General features: G+C 42.1%; 1 protein-coding gene across 1 annotated transcript in view; it reads right to left on the minus strand.

Annotated features, from left to right (window-relative positions):
* The window catches only part of LOC128718128 (nephrin), a 142,977-nt gene extending 120,509 nt beyond the window's left edge, over positions 1 to 22,468 (minus strand). Inside the window, exon 1 of the mRNA XM_053811801.1 lies at positions 22,297 to 22,468. Within this exon, the coding sequence (XP_053667776.1) occupies positions 22,297 to 22,468 (172 nt within the window). The remainder of the gene's footprint in view (positions 1 to 22,296) is intronic.
* Positions 22,469 to 22,633: the final 165 nt, after the last annotated feature.

The following is a 22,633-nucleotide window of genomic DNA, read 5'->3' on the forward strand; positions in this document are numbered from 1 at the left end:
ATAAAACCGTCAAAATTATGAACACTGCACAGTACGCGCGCATCTCGCAAACGGTGCGCAATAGGGTGAAAAGCTGCCACATTCATTGTCGGTTTTAATTCCTGTACCATCAAAGGTATGGTCGCGCGGCATAGGATAGCAACGGTGAGACAGGAAACAGGAAATGCAGGAAATCGAAACATACGCACGAAAAACTGTGGCAAGTGGCAGCAACAGCAGCAAAAAAAAACCCAACACCACTATGCCGCAAGCTTTTAGCGCAACCTTTTGGGGCAATGAGGGGGTGTTAAAATAGCTTTTTATTTACCCTACTATAGAAAAAAGTTTGTAAAAACAATTTGTAGGCCTTCGCTTTTTTGTTTCAATTTACTTTCCTTAATTTAATCAACAGGGTAAAGAGTTCGCCAGAGTGAACGTAACGAACGCTAATTTGAACGATACATTCGTGACGTGGAACCATATTTGGCCATTTTTTAATTAAACCATTCAAAGCATTGGTGCCCAAAGGTAAAGGTTTATCCCGCAAAAGGTTAGTGAATCGATGAAGTTTACTGAAGAATGGTTAGAACAAATCATGAGCTTTATTGCGACGATCTGCAGTTTGGTTGAAGTTATTGGTGCTGAGTGGTAAACCTTTCAAAGCGCCTCATAGAGTCTCTCACCACCATTACGTGCAGTCTAATTTGTAATGATTCAAAACCAACGCTTTTGTTGATTTCTGGAAATGTCAGGTCCAGTATAAAATCTCACATCTGGGAGATCTGAAGTGAATTGTTTTTTTTTTTTTTTAATGAAATGTTATAAATATGCATGTAGTCGGTTCTTACTGTATTATGTAAAGTGTATTATGAAATAGGACCACAGAATATGCCATTTATTTCCTATGAATTTCATCACCTTTCCTCAAATAAAGCTCTCGCCAATGATAAGAAACTGTCATCACGAAAACGAATCGACAGGCACGGAGCATACATGTGAAGGAAAGATGAGACACCCTGAAAGTTCCCATATCGATGTGCATGTATACACACAGACACACACTCACACGAATATCCACGCACCAGGAAGACGATGATTGCGTCAAAATATGGCAAAGACGTGTGTGACAGTTTTATGGGCTTGCGACCACCAGTGTGTGCATTTATATGATGTCGCAGCACACGGGCGATATTCCAACCTGTACGCTGTCGTGTCACCTCCAGGACGATCTTGCACTTCTGGCTATTATTATCTACAGCAACGATGCAACTGCTGAGACGGTGGCATTTTTCACTTCAAGACACTTTGCACGGGGCTGATTTATGGTTGAGGTGAGAGCGACTCCACTTCTACACTGCAGCGAGGCTATACCGTTTTTTTTTCGTGTTACTCAAAGTGGAATAAAGAACAAGAAATAAATAAAATATATCCCACGCCCACATTCAGCTGCTGCACATGCACATCGTACCGCATCATGCACAAATTGTCAGCTTCATGACACATAAATCAAAACAGTTGGTGTGACCCCTTCGTGTGACCTTAAAGTGCCGCACTGCTTACTCCCATTGCGTTTTCGCATGCAGCAAAACGTCTGCAACAGGCAACCTTTTTTTGAAAGGCAAAAAAAAATATTTACATCAAAAACGGTTTCATCGTCGTATAGACTTAAGCATTTAAACAGTGCACATTAAACACGCAAGGCACCAACGTCTGTCAACGTCAAGGCAATTGCACAGTACCCCTGCACGCTTGCAAAACTATAGCTCAACTATCCGGCACCGACGGGATTGCCTCTAAAAGAAGGAAAAGTGCACCAAGCATCCATTTCCTGGCACTGCTTGCCACGCTGCACCGGCTGCATACCGCAGCATGACGATGATAAAATTGAACATTTTTGTCCGTGAGACCGGAACGGTAAAGATTGCGAGAAACTTCCACGCGATGCCTTAACGAGCAATACGATTTAACCACCCATGCACTTCGTACGCTTTTGCTTCTGCCGTTCCCACTGTCTTTGTTACAGAGGCTCACGAATAGCTCGAATTCACCCGCGAGCCTTATTCTGCGCTTGCAAATTGACTTCATCCAGCACGAACCGGGTGCTTTGTACGCGGAAGAAGCTTTTATTTTACCAGCCACCACCAACAACCCAGCCCGAACCGTCGATTTTGTCGATGTGACGAGCGTGCAACGAGAGCTTTTAAGGCAAAAATAATTATTACGAACTTATTAACTACCGTCACCTACCGCCAAACTTACGCGTGGTGGTTTTGCGGGTGAAAGATGGAGCAAGAGAAAAGAAAAACTATTCGTCACCGTTAGCGTCTTCTTTGCGTGGAAGGATAAAGCGATATACGAAAGCATCTACATTTTACCCTTATTTTGCCACTAAACCGCGTCGAAGCTGCGTCACGCTTGCGCTTCCGTTGCAATCGCACAGCAGAACCTTGAAATTATGTGTGCCCTTTTTTTTAGGAATCTTCTCACTCGAGTCAAGTGCACAAAGAGCGTTGGAAAATGAATTATTATTCGAGCGAAAGTTTTTCCTTTCAGCCAAAGCATGAAGACCCCACGGTCGCCTGCAGTTTCGCGAGTACGTAATTTACATCAACTTTCGAACTAAAGTCACATATTTTCTTCGTCAGCGGTAACGATGGAGCGTAATTGAAACTGTGTAGCGTGCGCCGAGCGGAATATAGGGGCGTTATTAATGTGCAATATATTATTTTTCAACATCTTCACTTCTTTTCACTAGCTTTCTTTATTATAATTGATCTGACAGATGCGAACCGTGACACAGCGAGAGCTTTGTTTCAACGTATGAAACGGAAAATAGAGACTAAATATTTTAACACGAGTACAGCAACTTATTGGGAGATTGGCCATTTAAATCACTTTGAATATATTTTAATAAATATTAGTTAATTTGAATAAACATTAATTACCCATAAATTCCACAACACTTTAGACTCACTTTAGACATGAATGTGATAAATTTGTTATTATTTATTATTTAGATATTAAATTTATTATTCTTATAGTTTCTTACAACATCATTCTTGTTAACAACATTTGGGAATAACGCAGTACTTTTTACAATACTTAACATGCACGGTTTCACAAAAGGATAATGTTGCTCTTTACCTTTGGAAGTAGACAAAGTTTGTTGCCTTTTCTCAGCATAAAGTCCTTAAGGATCTAAGTTCTTTAGCCAGCTCACTAATTGCATGAATCAACTTGAAAATTACCCCCGAGTAAGAATAATTTCAAAGAAAATTATCTTATTCGCCGATGTGCTATTCATGGGCAACCTGTTGGTGTATTGGTAGCGGTGCCGGTCGTCACACGACAGGACCGGTCCAAAATCCCTTTCCGGATCAATCCTCCGTACGCTGAACTGACTATCCGGCTAAAGTTAAATAAATTAAAACAAAGCCAGAAATGTCAGGCCTAGAATTCCTGAGGTTGTTGTGCCGATGATGAAGCTAATTATTTCATCTGTCTTAACTATTTTCTTTTATCATTTAGAGACTTCTGTTGATAACGATGTAACCAATGTAAGCAACCTACACTGCATACTAACTGTTTTTCACGAATTACCAATTGCCGGAAGGGATTTCTATCAGCAAAGGACCTACACACTATTTGCCAAGCAACTAAGGTTAGATAAAAGTGTTAAAGGTTAAAAAAGTATAATAAGTATGATAAGTAAAATAAAACATACCGCTGTTACGATATAATGGACCAATAATAAATTAAGCGAGAACAGACTTACATGTTTTCCAATATCAACAAAACTTATCAATTTATTATTACAATTTATCATTCGCCCATGTATAGACATCAAGTTAATAGAATGTTGTTTCGTTTGTTAATAGAAATGATTCTTCATTGGTGATTCTAGCTAAACTCCTTACATTTCACGATTTGCGTACCATGGGTAGTTTTCATGCTATTTTTACATGTTGTGTATATTATAAATTTCAACGTTTACACGGAAAAACTTCAAAATAATGATGAATTTTGCTCAGACTGCATAAGAATATTATGACTCGTTTTCTATCACCAGCAAAACAGATAGGATCGTGTCCGCTACCCGAAATTTGTTTTCTCGAGCAACTTCCCACCACCGACGGACGTCACTTGCATGCTGCTGAAACGCTCTGTACCTTCACTTGCGTGCCATAGCGCCTGTTTAGTCTGAAACGCGCGTACTAAGAAGCATATAATTTGGTAGCCGAACCTAAAGCAACCTACCGGCAGCCAGCACGTTGTACACCATTAGCACACAAGCATACCCGTGCTGGTTCTGGAAATGTTTACTGCCTCAAAATATTTACTGTAAACAATCCTAACAGAATTGCAGCCGGGTGGCCCCACCGCGAGATTCTCCGTTCACGTCACCATGGGTAACGCACCCGAGGAGGTTGCCTGTGTCATGTTTGCAAGCGACATAATAAGCGATCCACCAAAGCACCGCTGTTTTTTTACACGCTGGTTTGCTTACTGAGCTCGAAAAATATGGTTGGGATTTTGAGCAATTTGCAAAGCAACGCATTTTTTTTTTTCACGTAACACCAAACCCTTGGGTCAAATCATCCGCTCCTTACACACAAGAAACACTTCGCTTTAAAGCTCACCGCAAGCCGGATAGCAAATAGGCGTCGGTTCTTGAAGAGGCGCATGGAGCGAACTAGGGAGGTGGGCCGGGCAGGGTGGCACAATGTCTTCACTTTCCCATTAGCTTGACTTCTCCTGTGGAGCGATGAACATTTTTGCCACGCGAAAGCGAATCCAACCACCCGAAAGCTCATATTCATTTCGGCGAATTATGAAACCGTGTAAACAAGACGCATTTCCACTGCCAAACAGCCAGCCGGTATTACTTCTATAGCGGCAACGGGAATATAAGAAAGAAAAGAAACTCTGGCCACTTCGCGGCGGTAACACGACCCCACGGAAATGGTGGAAATTTCCAGCAGCAGTGGAAAATATTGTCTTAGACTGTGGAGAGTTTTTGGATCACGGCGAACTTCATGGTCAACACACCGAACTGATCATTGATATGGTGGAAAGTTTGCTGAATCGCTGCCGTTTCCCAGCTTCCCATGGGGGTGAAAATCTTTTGCTGTTCCCTTCGTTTCTTCTCTCGTTCTATTATACTTTCAGCCCGCAACCACCAGCCACACCTACATCCGGCGGCGTTTGGAAGGTACGAGAATAAAAGACGAGATGACAGTCGGCGAAAAACTATGTGCTGGTAACTCTCCTTAGCGGTATAGCCTTGTAACGATAACGTACACTTGCTGACAAAGTTTGTTTATTTTTATTGAACTACTTAGCAGCGACTTTTTGGACAGTTTCGAGATTCGCCCAAAGTTTGCGGCTAAAGATCCGTTCGGAATCTTCACGCACACGTACCGGCGAACCGCACCGGGCCAGGATTTGCCGTACCAGCTTTAATGTCGAGCGATCGCTGAAGTGAATTAAAATCACCATTTCTTATCCCCCAATGGTGTGTATGTGTGTGCCGTGCGGTTCTAGCGAGGAGATTTTTCTTGTTTGCGTTCTGTTTCATACTTTCGCGTTTGTGGACTTTTTTTTTCTCTTTTGCAGCAATTTGGGGTTGGCAAAAGTTAAAGCCTCTGGGCTCACTCTATGAACCCGGGATGAAAAGTGATGCTAAATATTGTTGACAAGTAAGTTTACATCATTTTCTTCAGCCGGCAGAGAGTTATGACATAATCAAGGTTAATAATGCATAATGAAAATTGAGCATTTTGTGTGTGTTGGCGCGCGCTGCCTACGCAGAGGTCGTATTTGTGTGGCGCACAGCAGCAAACAAGCGGGCAAGCAGAGGCAAACATGACTAAATCGCTCAAAGTTAACGGGCTTCCGGGAAGCTTCGCGTATAGAATGTTAATGATGTTGTCAATTGTCGGGATTTCACTCTCTAGCTTCATTATTTTATAATTTGTTTGCGCCGCGAAGATGCACGTGATCACTGTCTGAGGGATACAACATCAAATTACACAGGAAAAAGAGGTTGATGTACATCAAAGTGTCGTGCATCGTGTTATTCATGGTCTTAACTACCATGGTTAACGATCTCGAATATAGGTAAATTGTTAATTTTTTATGCAAGATAGAAATAGCTAATGGGATACACTTTTAATGTTGTATGCAAATAGTAAAAATGAGCTCATATATTCTAGTTATCTTTCATCTGTACATTAGGCTAGAATCGGAGTACTATCATACGCCGAATAGTTCACCTAAAATTTGGCCTACTCTTTTATGAATATAGATGGCACCTTGAATTAAATTGGTACCCAAAATTTGTGTGAAAAGCCCTGGATTTGGATCTCGATTTTTGTTGGTTCTGGATCCTCACATTCGTAGCTCCCTCGCCTATCTCAGCTTTGGAAATTTCCATTCGACTAATTACAGCAACGAAATCGTTAGTGCAAGCCGTCAATTGAGTGTTATGCTGTAGTAAACTCCAAACCGAAGCTACCCTTAGATTTGTTGCAAATTTATGCTCCAAAGTTCTATCTGGCGAACAGGGAGCAGTGTGCATTGACTGTTCATGTTGGAACACTACTGGTTTTCTAACTGATTTCCTGAGAATAAGACTTTTTTTGCCGGACACGGATATAACATGTGCCAAAAAATTGGTCTTTATTCTTCACGTGTCATTATTTTTATTATTCGTGTCGTGTTTATTATTTTTCATCTTCCTTTGGTATGTTGCTTTTCTTTTTCCCAGGCGCTGCCTGACAGGCCGTTGGGACATTTCTCCCGCTATTGTAGTGTTCCCAATAGTTCACTAACACTAATATGCTTAATTCTTTGCTTGGCGGAAATATGTATGCAGTTGATCGTTCTTAATACACCTCTCCAACGTACTAGCTAATGCAATTTGAGAACCTGGGCTTTCTGTGCTATCTATCCGCTATCATACTATCAAATGACACACTTCTCAGCTATCAGCAGACGAAAAATTCATACCACCCCTCCATATTATTCATATCAACGGCCTTGCAAGACACTGTAAGTGCCAATCTAAAGACATTAACGAGCCGTGGCGTGTCTAGTCGGCTGCAAAACATGAATTAATGTCACCAAGCGGCCACCCCTGCATACATCATACGTCTTTATAAATCGACGTGTGTTAGTATGGATGTACCTTCTTTTGAACTTTATCTTATCACCTAATCCCGGATATTAAGTATATATCATACAAAGTACCAGCTTAATATGGGTTAATTTTGTTAATCCCTTTCTGTAGAATATTAAAGACCAGCTCAATGCTATGGTATGTGTCTATTACATAGAAGAACTGTAAATCAATTACAAAGCATCAAATCACTCAACGTTTGACAGGCTCCATTTTAATCCGGCGTAAGGAAACTGGTCATTATCGATCTAACTAGCCTAGTACTTTTTCAACCCGGTTTCTGTTGGCCAACTGGCTTCGATAGCTAAGAAGAAATATAGTTAAACCTGGAACTTCCACTCCACCATTTTTCAATCTGACAAATATGTTTTCACAATGGGTAGATTCATTCTTTTCTTCCACGATTACAATTCGATGTTTCACACCGTTCTTCATGAAAAGGTTAAACTCAAAAAGTTTCCGAAATTTATCGCACAAACTTGGGTATCCTTTTTTTTTTTGGTTTTTAAACTGTTTATTGAACTACACTCGATCTTTTGCTACACTTTTTGCATGGAGCCTCTAACCTCTGAACAGTAGATGCTATTGCATCTTAAAGAAAAACGAATTCCATACAACGCTAGTCGCTCTCCTTCTTCTTAAGATGAAGCTTAGGGGGAAAAAAAGTATCAACTTACCAAAAGCCATAAAGAAAGCAGTGTGTGTGTTGAATGTTTACGACTTTTCGAGTTGAGTTTTCCAATTGACCGGGAGACAAAAACTAACTTCCAAAAACAAGTTGCATATCGAAACACAATACCAAGTTCACTTTCAACCTTGCGCATATGGTTGGTAATGTAAAGATACGTTTTTAAAATACATTGAAAGAATGGAAAATTCCAGTTTCTTCCAAAGGAACGTTTTCTTGATCAGTTATTTTATTGTATAACCAGTTGTTTAAAAATTAGTAAAGCACATCGAAATCTTACGGTCAGCAGAAGCAGAAAGTTAAAAGAAGTAATCTCTTGTGAATTAATGTTTCGTTTACTCCATCGCTCTTTCGTTTTTTAAAGTTTACTCTAAATAAACCTATGATAAAACCTGACACAAATATAGGACACTAAAAATACTTTCTCCATTCATCAATCGTCCAATCCAAAAACCAAAACTACAGGACGAACAATCACAGGCGAGCAAATGAGACCCCTGGGAGTTTGCCATGCTTGGCAAAGTTTACCTTCTTCAGCACTTCCATTACAACCATCCAGTGTCGTTAGTTTGCTCTGTTTGCTGCACGTTGTTTCATTTGCACAAACCGCAAGGGAATATTTACGCTCGGAAGTGGAGCACAAAGATAAAATAACAGAAGCACCAAAATAAAGCAACTCAACAATGAAAAAATCAAATAAAACAAATACAGCACGAGCTTCGGTCCCAAACGCCCACCCGATCCCATTATAATCATCCGGGCCGGGTTGAAAAGGTGAATAAAGTTGTCCCTTATAAGTACCGCGTCGAGTGTACTGAGCCGACCGGGCGAGTGTAACCAAACTTGATCATCCATCGATATACACGGTCGCTTGGTACGGCAACGGACGGACACGGCCCACCACCTACATCGGCAAACGAATCCGTACTCGATGCTGTCCGCAACACTGGAGACTCGCCGACTCCTAAAGCATGGAATTTTATTCCCACACGAACGTTCGCCTCGGCACACATTCAATATTCCGGTTCACGGTGGTGTCCTAGCGAGGGACAGTGTGCTCAGTGGTGTGCAGTGCTTAATCTTGTACCGTATCTTTATCCTTCGTCACGGTAGCTGCTTTCAGCACTTTGGGCTGAGATTTTCATGTTTTTGTTTCGTACTACGTTCACTTCTTCGTTCGTTCCGTTTGCAAACGTATTTTCACCTTCCTGTCATTATTCCCGTCCAGTGGCTAACACCAGCCAACTTCACTCGATGGCACAAAAAGGACGCTAAAACCCGAAAACAGACGTACGTAAAACCATAGCCTGGACGGAAACAACAAACTTTGCGTTGAAGAAGTTCTTGGCCCAACTCAAAAAAAAAATCCCGGTGGCCGGTGTTTGTAAAGGAAAAAAATACTGGCCAAAAAAGGAATGGCGCTGTCGAGTCGGATATAAGAGGCAACTCAACTAAGAAGCTGTCAACTTCATTGCACCGATAATGCTACCGGCATTGGTTCTTTTTGTTGTTGTTGTTACCTCTGTCACATTTATTATACATTTTGTCGTTCGGTGCAATCTTCCAGTACTACAATGAATGGTACAGTACAGTCCTTAACGTTACTGTATGGCCACAATTTTTTATAGAATGATTGAAAAAAAATTAAATCGAATCGACAAACTTAATTTTTAACAAAGTTATAACGATTAAAAAATACGTTATGTTTAAAGTTTTGTGTCAAAATGCTGGGTAAATATCAGTGGTTACATACATCACTGGTCAAATACCCACAGGAGGTAGAGCAGAAGAAAAACGCATATAGTGTTACACATATAGTAAACGTATGCTGTCAAATTTAGCACAATTAATTAAAAATCAAAACATTATTTTTCAAAAAAATTTATTTTTATTTGTTTGTAGTTTACCATTCATATCTCTCTGCATTTTTCTGTTTTTTTTTAAACACTGCCAGCCTCATATTTATATTATAGACCGTTTGAAACAGCTTCATTTGCCCTGTTTTTCGTTTATAAGTTTTGTGGATTATTATTCTTTGCGGATCTCGCACATTTTGAAATTGCTCTTTTTACTCATTTGGTATTCCATCGTTCCACTTCAATATTACGTTTTAAATTAAATCTTTTTTTCTTTTATATTCCATTCCCTTTTTTATCTTCTTTGAAATGTATGATTGTGGAAGATCTATAATTATTTTTTTTGTTTGCAGATAAAAACTATAAATACGTCTCTTGTCGTAAAGGGGCATCAAAAATATGAAGCATCCAAAAAAATATTCAAAACTACAACCCAGTTGAAACTATTACAAAGAACGTAAAATTTTATCATTAAATCAAATGAATCATCAGGTATGAAAGTTCTTAAAAATTTAATATAAACCAATAATCAAAAACCACCGATTAACAAACACCGCTCCCAAAAACATTCCTTTCCTTGAGGTCTGCCCACAAAGCAACGTATTTTTGGAAACCTCCATAGATAATTGTGTGCACCGGAAACAGTCAAACTACATGCCACAAAGTTTTGCTTATAATTTACTGACTGTCTGCCACGGTGCACTCAATTTGTGGTCCGTTTCCCGCAAAACAACCGCACCGCTCATCGAAGGGTCAGTCAGCACCGCGTACACACTGGTTGGGCAGGTTCGTCCAATACTTATGCACTGTTGGCGGCATGCGAAGCGACATACCCATTTCAACCTCAACCTTCAACCAACGCTGACCGGTCACGAAGGTGTTGTAAGAATGCGGGGTAAGGACGTAAATAAAACCGTTTGGCAAAACAGGCAGCTGTTTGCGGTTCGGGGCTGGTTACGAGTGTTTTAGCCAGAATGATTTAATTTATTAATTAATTAAACAATCACGTGACGGTGCAAGTGAGGGCGACCTCGCCGAATCCTTTTTTTTGTGTGCTGTTAGACACATTGCAGCGTGTGTGATTGAAAATGCGACATTTATTCAAAACAACGTAATGGTGTAAATATTACAATGCTATGATGCCGACAAAAGGTGGGAGACGTTGTCAAACGTATACCGGTAGTGAAAAGGTGGAAACATAATCTAATAACAGCTCAATCAACGCTGACGTTATGTTACAGTTAGTTTCAATTTGAGTACACCTAAGCATGGATACTAGGGTTTCATCGCTACCCAAACTTTGTATTCACACTAATCACTAAAACGATCATATAAAAAAAAAACACTGATTGTAGATACAGTGAGTACCAAAACCAGGCCAGACGAACGACGCAAGTTAGTTCCAATGTATTTCCAAACCCACAAACTAACTCCCATTGTTACCCACACACACACACACACACACGGCTCAACTAAGCCAAAATCAACAGCATTGCAATAATCATGAAGCACGTCGCTGCAGCTGCTACCTACCGGTTGGAAGCGTGCAATCACGGATCACTGGCACGGCGTCCTGTTACTGTACCGCCCGGCACGGTCCGCAGCACGCGTCGGAAGCGCAACAACTTTTCGACTTTTGCTGGTGAAATTGTGTCACGCAGTTGCGGTGTACTGTAGGAGGACAACGTTCCAAAAGCACTGATTGAGATAACTTGCAGCACGTGTGGTGTGCAGTGTATTTTGGATGTTTGAGAACTGTTGTGAATTGCCGAGTGGCGAACATACCTAGCTTGGATCGAAATATATAATCATATTTGTGGAAAATCCATGATTCGCAGGCACTTTTTGCGCAGGTATGATGCTAAGGTGCATTAATTACAGTGTAAAAAATTCACAAATTAACTAACAACTGAACAGGTCGTTAATTCACAACGGCCTCAAACGCATAATGTCCCCCTTTTTCAATTGCTCAAGCAATTTGTTGGCCAAAATAAAACTCGGTACCATTCTTCGAACTCCCCGGGTAAGTTGACTGATTTTTATACAACTTCATCACCCGTCAAGAAGCCATTCAGCAAACGTAAACAAGCGCTCGGCTTTATGCATCCTGGTTTCATCCACGGCCATTGATGAGAATGCAAATGAAGCTATCGATCTTTAAACTCCTTTCCAACCCCCAACGAAAGGTGGCTTCAGTTATTGACTTTTTCCAGCAGCATCACAGCCTTATTGAACGAAACGAAATATCGACACAATCTCACGTCGCATTTGCAGGGAGCGGCAAAGCCCTGTTAAAAAAACACGCAACCACTGCACGTTCATCTCGGCTCATTTATTCCTGCGCGTTCCTCACACAGCCAGTGGAGTTGGCGGTCTCGCGGCTGATGCTGCTTCTTGTGAGGCGACATTTTTCGCCACATTTAATGCAACGTGCGATTTTAGCTCCTTGGCCATTGCTCGTACACCGTCAGACGTTCGATATCCAAATCCGAATCCATTCTTACTGCGGGAAGAAAGGATACAAGCTGCGCCAATGCAGTTGAATATTTGCATAACCGGGCACTGTGCCGTGCAAATGGCACGTATGTGAGATGGAATGATTATGCAAAGTTGTAGCGAAACGTTTTGCTCTACCACACACGGAAAAAAGGGAAATAAAAGTCCGTACGATCAGAAATGGAACGCGTCTGAACGTGATAGTTTTGTACGTAGCAGTTTTTGACGATGCTTAAAATGTTCATAATTTTGTCTTGTGAGTTCGTGACGCACCACGGTAAGCTTCATGGGTGACCGAGCTTCATTTAAAATGCAAATGATTGACTATCCAACCACTGTCTACCTATAGCAGTGCAAGGCTCCGAACGTAAGGTGCTTGCAAACGTCCGATGGAAGGCTTCATCCAAAGCAACCCCCCAACCACGGCCCCCAATCACATCAAACTGAACTTTACAAAGTGCCCCGACAACAAAGCCCACGGATATTCCGGGCCTGTAGTTTAAACATCAATCCTTAAGCCATCGGTCTCGTGTCACAGATCACACCATGGCCATCGGTAAAAGCCACCGGCAAAAGTCAAATACACGCCGTACAGCATAAAGGGCCGCTGCTCGCCGGTTGCTCTCTTGGACGACAAATCCAGCCGGATTAACAATCACACTCCCGTCGATGCGTTCAACCGGAGCACAGACACCACCGGGGGCCGGGTGTTTGCCATTCTGGGCCAATGGTAAAATTTCTAACACCGCTGGCATCAGAACTCCGTCACCCTGTGCCTGTCAGTCAACGGGAAATCGTTCCCGAACGAGCATAGGCACAATACCGTGACGCTTGAAACGTGTCAATGGTTCAATGTCGCTACAGTTCTGTTTTTCGGTGCTTCTACTTCAGCCCCACGGTGCTGGCACCCGCCATTAGGAGTTTTGTAACCGGAGGGAAAGTTTTACAATCGTCATAATCATTTTACTTGTCGGATAACCACCTCGAGACTGACATCCCCAGCTCAAACGGAATGGATTAGTTGCAAGGACTAGTAAGAGGTGGATAAGTGTACAAGGAGTCGTAAAATACATCTATTTAAAAAAAATCCCCACAACACAAAAATGTTATACTTTTCTAATTTCTTTTCCCAATGTTATTTCATTGTTATTAACCCTATTTTGTATATCCCTAGTCATGTTTTTTTCCCTTTGGGATAAAATGTTTAAACTTATTTTTAATTAATTTTCCTTACTTAACCATTTCCCAACACTTGGGGAAAAATGCTCCCAACAAATAACAATTATGAATAACATAATCATTATCTACAATAGGTCCTTCTTTTTTCCCCCTTCACCACAGCCATGAGCCTACACTTCACATATGCTCCAGCTATCGACCCATAGCAATATTATCTACACCTTCATCACAGCGCAATAATCCCTTGCATCAACCCTTACGAACATCTTCCGCTCCTTCAAATACTAAAACGCCCCGCCCTTGGTGGAAACCATCGCACCGAAAGCAACCCAAGCAACGGTGTGCGGCTTTTATGACCTTTTGCTGTAGGTAGACCGCGCCGCATGGTGACGCCGCGCCATCACTCTCCCACCACCGCGTGCCGGGAAAGCTTAGCGTAACAAAACCCGTACAAAAAGTTTAAAGGTTAGTTAAGTTGCCTCAAACACCGTTTGATGGGACTGAACCCCTTCAGATTGGGTCGATTCCTCACTAGCAGGGCCAAGAGTAAGCAGCACCTGAATGGTAGTATGCGGCAAAACAACCCCAAACAGGCAACAAAAACAACGACAACAGTGTCAACTTTTCTGTCTCACTGTTTCGAGTGTCAAGCACTTGAACGCGCTCGTTATGGACTGCGGAAAATTCAACAGTGCTGGGCGATTTTGTTTTCTCTCTTTTTTTTGTGGAAGACATTTCCACAACCAGGGATGACGCTCGCCATCGGAGCTGGTTAATCTCCGGGCGATGAGGAAAGGTGATGAGGAAAGGATGTGAAAAGGGTATATTTTATGCCCGGTTTATTGCGTCATGCGGTGGATGTGCGAGCCAAGATCATTAGCAGCTCGAACGCACATGACTCGCTCGACAGTTGACGCAAACTGTAGGGGAGCAAACCCATGGCAACAGACCCATTTTGATCAAAGCCAACGGTTCGGAAGGAAGTTTTTACAATCACAGACGACAACAGACAATTATTCTAATGGGTGCTTTTATCCGGCCCGCGGTGTACATGGAAAGGTTTGCGGATGATGGTTTGTAATTAAAAAAATGATGGAGTCATTTGGGGTGCCAAATTGTAAAACATGGACCGAATATAATGAAAAAAAAACTTTCTTACGCTTTCTTTGGCATGAAAGGAACGACGTGATAGGAACTAATATTATTACACGAATGTTTTTTATAATGTTAAAATTTTCAAACGAAAATATTTTACCAGTTCTTTGTTACTGACAACTACGTCAGGGTCAAGTTCTTGGAAACTTCCCCAGGGTCAAGTGTTATGATTTCAAGAACTTTTCCTAATCGGTCGCATTGTGGTACCGATGGAATACTCTTATTTTATCGATTGAATTTACGTTACAATTTATGTATTTAAATACGATTTTTTAACTTAAATTTTAGACATTAAAGTCAGTAGGTAAATATTATAAATGTATGGATGGTTCATATTTCCTTTAGTCAATCGATCAATCAAGGAAGTCAATGGGTAAATATTATAAATTTATGGATTAATCATATTTCCTTTATAAGGAATAGGTATTGCGTATGCACACTACGACAAAAAGTTACTTGTAAAAAAGATTGGGTGATTTTTTCCATGTAAATTTAAGCACTCACGACTAATTTTCCAACATTGAAGCCTTTTCATATGTAATCATCCAATCAATCATAGTAGCCGTTGAGCGTATATGAAATGTTAAAAGATTACAAGCAATAATTATATTTGCAAATTACTTGCTGATAATGTACCTTTTCCCAATAAAATTACTATTCCAATGAATCTACAAAAATCGCTAAATAATTTCTGTTTACAATACTATGCTAAGTCTGTCTGTTTAAGTCTGTTGCAATCTATAAATCAATCTATAAGTCAAACAATATCTAAATACGCATAACACATTTCTCTACTGTGCTGTAGAAAACATTCACCACAGTCGGTCACTTCACTTGCTCTTTTTTTTTCAACCAAAAGCCAATGCATCAAAAGTTTTACCGACCGATTGACTCAACTCAATCTGCGAGCACCATACGCTGATGAGCTTTCACGCTTATACCTGCTTATCTCGGGGAAGATATTATATAAATACGCTTCGCGCAATGTCGCACCGGTGAATGGTGGGTTAGGCGAGCATGAAACTAATTCTACCGCACACCGCAAGCCGCACATTAACAAACAACCTCACCAAGTTCCGGAGCGGGAGATCTCATCTGTATATCGGTGTGCCTGTTCTAGTCGCAGTTTTACTCCCTTTCAAAAGCATATTTTAAACGCTGGATGCACGTGGAAAGGATAATGCACGAGGTAGACTCTTTTCAAACGCTCTTTGGAGATCACATTAACCCATTCGCTGGCCGTGATGTAGTTGTTTTGCATAGTTAATTAGGCAACCCAGTGTTGAGCAAGTTGGCAACGTTGCGTTAAACGAATTATACAATCACTTTGTTGCTTTGTTCCCGTGCATGGGAACGAAAGGAGAGTTATATGGAAAATAATTTTAAAAAAAACTTTTACAAACATTCCAGTAGAAGGTTAAGCATTACATGATTACTTAGTAAATACGCTACATCAAAGCATTCTCCATTCGAAATGCAACACATTTTTGTTTTATTTCAAAGCATTGAACATTCTTTGATGCTGGCACTGAATGATGCTGTGACAGAAAAAAATACTATTTTACATGAAAAACCAGTCGCAAGCGCGTTATATCATAATATATTCGCTTTGAAATGAATTTGAAACTCAAATACCAACCAATTTGTTTTTGCAGAGAAATGCCAAACACCGTTTTGATAGAAACCAACCAGCTTCATCTAAAAACCTCTAGACAATGGAGGTTTGGAAGTTTTTTGTTAAATAATTCATTTAATTTAATATTCAAACTGAAAGCGAACCAACCGTACGGAACTATCACTGCCATTAGAAGCATTTGATAATCTACGATTTGGAGAGCACCGCACATTATGTAACGAATCAAGCCTGATCGTTTGAAAACAAAAAAAAAACGTTGCCATTACGTTCTAGTTGGACATCAAACAACAGTTCTTGATCGTTACATTTTCGCCGTTCGCTCGCACCATTTCCCCGAATTAATAACGTGGTCTACAGCCGAGCCGAAATAATTCTGCCCAAAAACAGACATTATCATCAATTGACCGTAGTGGAGTAGCCGAAAAATAAAATTAGCCATAGAATTGCCGGTCGATTTTTCACCCCGGTGCACTCGACCCAGAAGAAAAAAACCGTCCCCGCGCACGGTCGAAAACGAGAGCTCCGTGACCTTCACCTTACGGGTGCCCACCAGCTTAACGCATTATTCACTCTTTAAACTTCTCAAAAAACTCGTCAGAATGGACGTGACTGCGCGGTGGACGACGGCGAACGGGGGGGAAAGAAAATATTAACAAGCAAATGTACGCCTTAAGCACCCGCGGACGGGGCCAGGGGGTGAAATATTCAAATTTGTTCGTGCCATTTGTTGGACGAGCTACTTTTGCTGAAAGCTCGTCCCGGCCGACGAGTACACATCCGCTGCCGTGTCCGTGCGGTAGGAATACAAAAAAAACAAAACTTTTCGTCAAGCAAACCTACAAAAACCATTTTAACGTGTAGTACTGGAGATAGCGAAATCCGGAACAAAACCAAAAAAAGAAAAGGCACAAAATATTCAACCGTCCAGTAAAATATCTAGGACATCGGTCAGGTCAGACATTCGAGGGCATTATGCTTCGTAGTGCGGCAAACAGCATGCGGGATCCGGTGCGAGCATATGAACCCTTGGAAAACAGCAAAATAGGCCAAACGGTCAGCCAGCAACGGAGCGAGCAAAACAAAAACACCGGCACCGAAACACAAACTAGCCTGTGCCTGGGAGTGGAATAAGTAATCATTATTATTTTATCCGAAATTTCTCGTCGTCTCGTCCGATTAGATGCTTTTTTTTCTACTTCTGGGTTGTTTTTTTTTGTGTGTGTGTTTGTTTTTGCTGTTCTATCAAACCAGCTTAAGCAATGAAACAAAGCAGCAATGAAACTTTTCTCGTTTAGCATGCCCGGCCCCGGTAGGCGATAGGGCAAATCGGTATGCTCTTGAAATGCTTGCTCGCTGCAAAAATTAGGCCTCCAAAGGCTCAACCCCCAAGGTACGTGCGTTGGCAGCAGGAAGGAAAAAGTTGGATAAGCTACTCATTTTAACATTTTTCATCGGTTAAAAAACTCGCAGCGTTGATGATGGTATGAAAGGCAACGCAAAAACACCCACCTCCCCCAGTTTGATTGATGCCCAGACATTCGTTTGGCATTCCCCGGGCCGGTCTTGACTCCGTGTTGACGGGCAGGCGATCCCGGCTTGAGCCGCATAGAATCAGCGTGTAGGTTCGGCAAACGAAAAGTTCACCAAACCGTTTGCATCACGCACCGAGTCCATGGACGGCTTACGGCTAGAAAATCCATCAATCAACACGCTCCACGGTACGCAAAGTATTATGAATTTTTAAAGGTGTATTTATCGACCACAACGGGTACTGTGTGGGGGAGTTTCCATTTCTTGGGTGGTTTGTTGTTAACGTGGAAAACTCTGGGGTACGAGTCCCAGCCTTACCTGGGTTATGCTGTGCGAAGGATCGGAGTAAGACGTAAAACTTAATGTGAACACGTTTACAGCACCAGTGGACCGTAGGATTTCAAGTGGGGACTGCTATAGTTGGGATGCGAAACGGTACTATCCCGACCATTCGGATGTAGCTTGTGCTTTCTCGTTCGGAAAATATCTTTATTTGATCCCTTACAGTACAGTACAACACGAGTGGAAGAGGAACCATTTCACTAACGATGCTTTATTTAATTATACAAATAGAACCAGAACTAACTTAATAAAGGTGTTAAAAATATATAACTTAACATCACTTTTCCTTATTGATTGAATGATTTTCGATAAGAATTCTAAATTGTTACATAACGCACATACTGTTACGAAGGTAAAATATTTCTTGTGCAAACGTCATTGTTTGCCACTGACCCAAATGTTCTACCACAGTACCATAGAACCTAGAACCATGTTTGGCGATGCACGCCACCCCATGTTCTGGTTGCGAATGCAAAAGTTAAATCAACCTAAACTGCTACATGCACGTTCCATACACCCATCCAAAGCCAAGCGGCCAATGGTTCCCAACAATGTCTCACTTATGCGGGCTTGGGTTTCAGCGGTAGCCTACCCCCATCGCTCGCACCGTAGACCGATAAGCAATCGCCATATCTTTCCGGGTGAGCAGAGATTTGTCGTTTCGACGGCAACGGATCCGGCAGGGACCGGACATCACCCATCGGCAGGGGGGGGGGGGGAGGAGTATTCTGGCGCTCGTTACCATCATTATTACAACTCATTACCAAAGCCCACTCGGAAGAAGTGCCGATCCATGCAGAAATTCGATCGACTAAAGAGCTGCACTCGCACCGACTACACACAGCTCCAAAACCCCCCAAAAAAAGGCAGGGAGCACATAATAGATACTGGTACAAGAGTTACAGACCATTGCCCAACCCCGTACGCGGTCACAGACCCAGCTCTAGTACGGCAGATTCATTCGTTCTACAGCCATGCAGCATTAAATTTGTCGGCCCAAAACACCCAAACGGCCCCCATTCATTCCCCTCGTTATGTTACTACTGTTTTACTCAATTTTCATTATGTACAAGGTTTGGAACGAGGCCACACTGCTCTCGGTAGCCATTGTCCATAAACTTCCTCTATGGGAATATCTCGGGAGTTTCCATGGCGAAAGCGTTGTGAATAAAAATATTTCCCCACTGCTCGACACCTACGTACACAGACACCGCCCCAGGCCATTCCAGAATGAATTGCCCATCCAGGCAGACTCCCGTCACCGGTGCCCGTTGCGGAGCACGCTGGCCATACCAGTGATTCCTAACAACTTCCGCATCGTGTATACACAAGCCTGCCAGGTTCTTGTGTCCAATCCTGGAACTGGAGTAATCCAATTGTTTTAATCAGTAGCCTACGATCGAGTTCTCGCCATGCTCGGTAGTGTCCGGACAGAGGATCGGCAGCTAACTTTTTCCCCATTGTTTCCCCGGTATCTTCCGGTACGGGTTTATTGTGCCGGCTCACCGTGCTCGATGCCTTCCAACAAGATCTTCCACCCGTGCCGTGGAGCGTGGGGCTAGACAACACCAACAAAAAAAGATGAAGATCGCAAAGAACTTTCTTCCCATGAATGTACTGCATACGTAATGCCGCTCGGAGAGCGATGTGCCCTTCTTTCGGGCACACTCACTTACATGCGTTCGTACACTGGTTCGACTTTAATCCCGTGAATCGTTTCCCTGCTACGGACTTGTTACGAGCTGAGCCTGCCGTACGATTTGCCGACCCGTGGCCGAACTTCATTCATTTTTCGACTGGATAGTTTTCTTTCCCCTTTTTTTTTTGTCCTGCCCTGCTGGCGCACTGCTTTCCATTTACCATTCGGCAGTGAGTTGTAAAAGCCAACAAAGGATGGAAAGAAAAAGAAACCGACCCCGTCACTGTAGCGTCCGCCCCTAACAAGCACGCCGTGTGAGGTAGCGAGAGGTTGGTCAGGAACACCCTATTACGTGCCCACCAGAACGCTACGAGAATCACGCTCACGAGATTCATTTCAATTGGTGAGGGTTCCCCGTGTTCCGACAAAACCCCGTGGGGGGGACCGATGAAAGGAGGCAACAGCATCCGTAGAACTGGAATCACCATTTTATAGCTTCGTACTTCCATGTTTTGCTCGGTGTTTGCATACCACTGGTACGCACGTTGATTGCTTCCACTCCCGGTTACTAGCCACGGGCCGAAATCACCACCGCAACCAACACAGAAGGCGCCATTGTACGTACCGGAGGCCCGGAGGCGTGTGAAGAATTCGCTTCGATGGGGCAAAATGAAATAGACTACAAATTTACATTCTCCAAAAACCTTACCCAAGCTCGCACAATACACTTAATCGTACGCACACAGCGCGTACGGTCCCGGTTCCACAACCCAAATGTTTGCTGGTGGCCGAAAAAGAGTTGACCTTGACAGGCGGGAATGGGAAAGTCAGGAGCACGAGGCCTACCCTGCTGGGTGGACGAAACTCGCAGTGGGTTGTAAAAATTGAAATAAACCCACAGCGCTCACTCCGGGGGTCGATCCGGTGGTGGGAACCACTGCAGAATAGAGACACTAAAGGATGGGCAGGCCTTGTTCCGCATGGCACTGATACTGAAAGTTATGTCGCTCGCTGTTCACCACGTGGTTAGAGCAACGTGGTTAGCTTCAAAAAGCACCACCAGTACGGTGGGGGAATGAAATACGGGGCCACATCCCGACGAACCATCTCGCATGGCACGGGACGGGCACGTACTGTTTCGTAGCGGCAACTGTGCTGCCCGTGCCCGAGCCAGCCACTTTGCATTATTACATTACGTACGCAAACGACCCGTTCAGGTCAGTTATTTCGTTATTTTGAGCGAGGGGTCTTCTTTTTTTGACTTTCCAAGCTACGGTTAGTGAAACAAAACTGTCCCTGCGAGTTAGGGAGAACGTGGACAGTCTAGAAATGATATAAAGATACTAAGTCTCAGACTATGTGGCACAATACACTGGGCAAGATTATAAATGTAACCTCCATTCCCTCTCCTTATGCTTAGCCTGTATTAATGATTACATGTTTTGTGTTGCAGGAATTTATCGAAAATAGTTAACGACGTACGGTTGGAAGCGGATCAGCGCCATGCAACTATCAAAGTCCCAGAGGAGAGCAATGTGATGTGAAGCACACTGTTACGCATGATGATGAAATGATTTATTGCAATTTCTCTTACGCTTTGTTTTACATATCTTTACACTGCTTAAGCTGTTTGCAATTATAGAATATTTTATTTTCCTACCAAAACCAAAAAAGTTGCTCAAAGCCTCATACCAACGCCTCGCTGTAGGCAATATTTTTATAAAACATTCCTCTACTTAAGCTTCCAAGACTCGTTGGACGACTATAATATCGTAATAATATCGAATTGCAACCCTAATGCTTATGAAAATTGTACAAATAATTCTTACAAATAGTCGACTCTATACAAAAAATTCTACAACTGATAATTGCATACTTTAAGGCGGTACGTATCCAACTCGCTAAGAAAGCAGAATATTTAATTGTTTACCGGACCAGCCATTTTTACTGGTGCGCTACAATAAAAATCGCATTGTTCTTTACCATAAAACAATTCTACCGTAGTTCAGTTCCACATAATTGTTTGTAAAGCTTTACCATTAACCTTGTCTTATGAAAGCTGTAGTCCTAGGTTGTTAGCAAATAAAATTACTTTGTTTTATCCAAGAATCTGGCCTTCATCTCTCGTTTCCAATCCTCTTTGTTGCTAATTATGCTCAAGCTGACTGATAATAAGTGTATTATAGTTGTCCATGCACGAAAGACTCGATTTAGTAATACAGTGTTATTTAGAAAAAACAAAAGATGATGTTGATGAAGTAAAATCTCCTTGTAATGATTACATCGCAAAAAATGAAATGATTTTGGGGTTTTTTGTTGCTAAAAATCGTAAAATATATCTTAAACCACTTCTTGCAACATAAATAACGGTCCTGAATATGTCCTACAGCTTTCATCCCGTTTAAACCCACAGCATTCAACCAAAGGAATTTTACATTTCAACAGACTCCTCAACTATCATTACTGTCATTTAAATAAACGGTACCTTGTCATGGTAGCATTTCAATTTAATTGAACTTTTACAGCTAATAATGAATAATTAAAACATTACAATCAACGCAATGACTTCAACAAATAGAAGAAAAAAACACAGGTTTGCATGAAACTTTCGCTTACTGTTCTCATATTCGCCATCCTTTACGCTGCCCGTTCCTTCCACCAACGTAACCGCTGCCAATCCGCACAGGACCAACAGCGTCAGGACCGCCATCACCGAACGCTTCCGCTGTTCCACCTGCCACACGGGCCTTCCCATGCCCGCCATCCCTGGGCACAGTTTAATGCACATAATTACTATCTTTTCCTTTATCCACTTTGCACCACGGGCAAATTACTTTCGCTTTCCTTCTTTTTTTTTTGCTTGCCTTTTGCCACTCGCACACACAGACACCTCTCTACACTGTAACACAATTTTGGTGCACTAATTGTAGAACTTTTCTGGTCGCTACATTGC

This window comes from Anopheles marshallii, chromosome 2 (assembly GCF_943734725.1).
Source record: "Anopheles marshallii chromosome 2, idAnoMarsDA_429_01, whole genome shotgun sequence".
In the NCBI taxonomy this organism is placed as follows: Eukaryota; Metazoa; Arthropoda; class Insecta; order Diptera; family Culicidae; genus Anopheles; species Anopheles marshallii.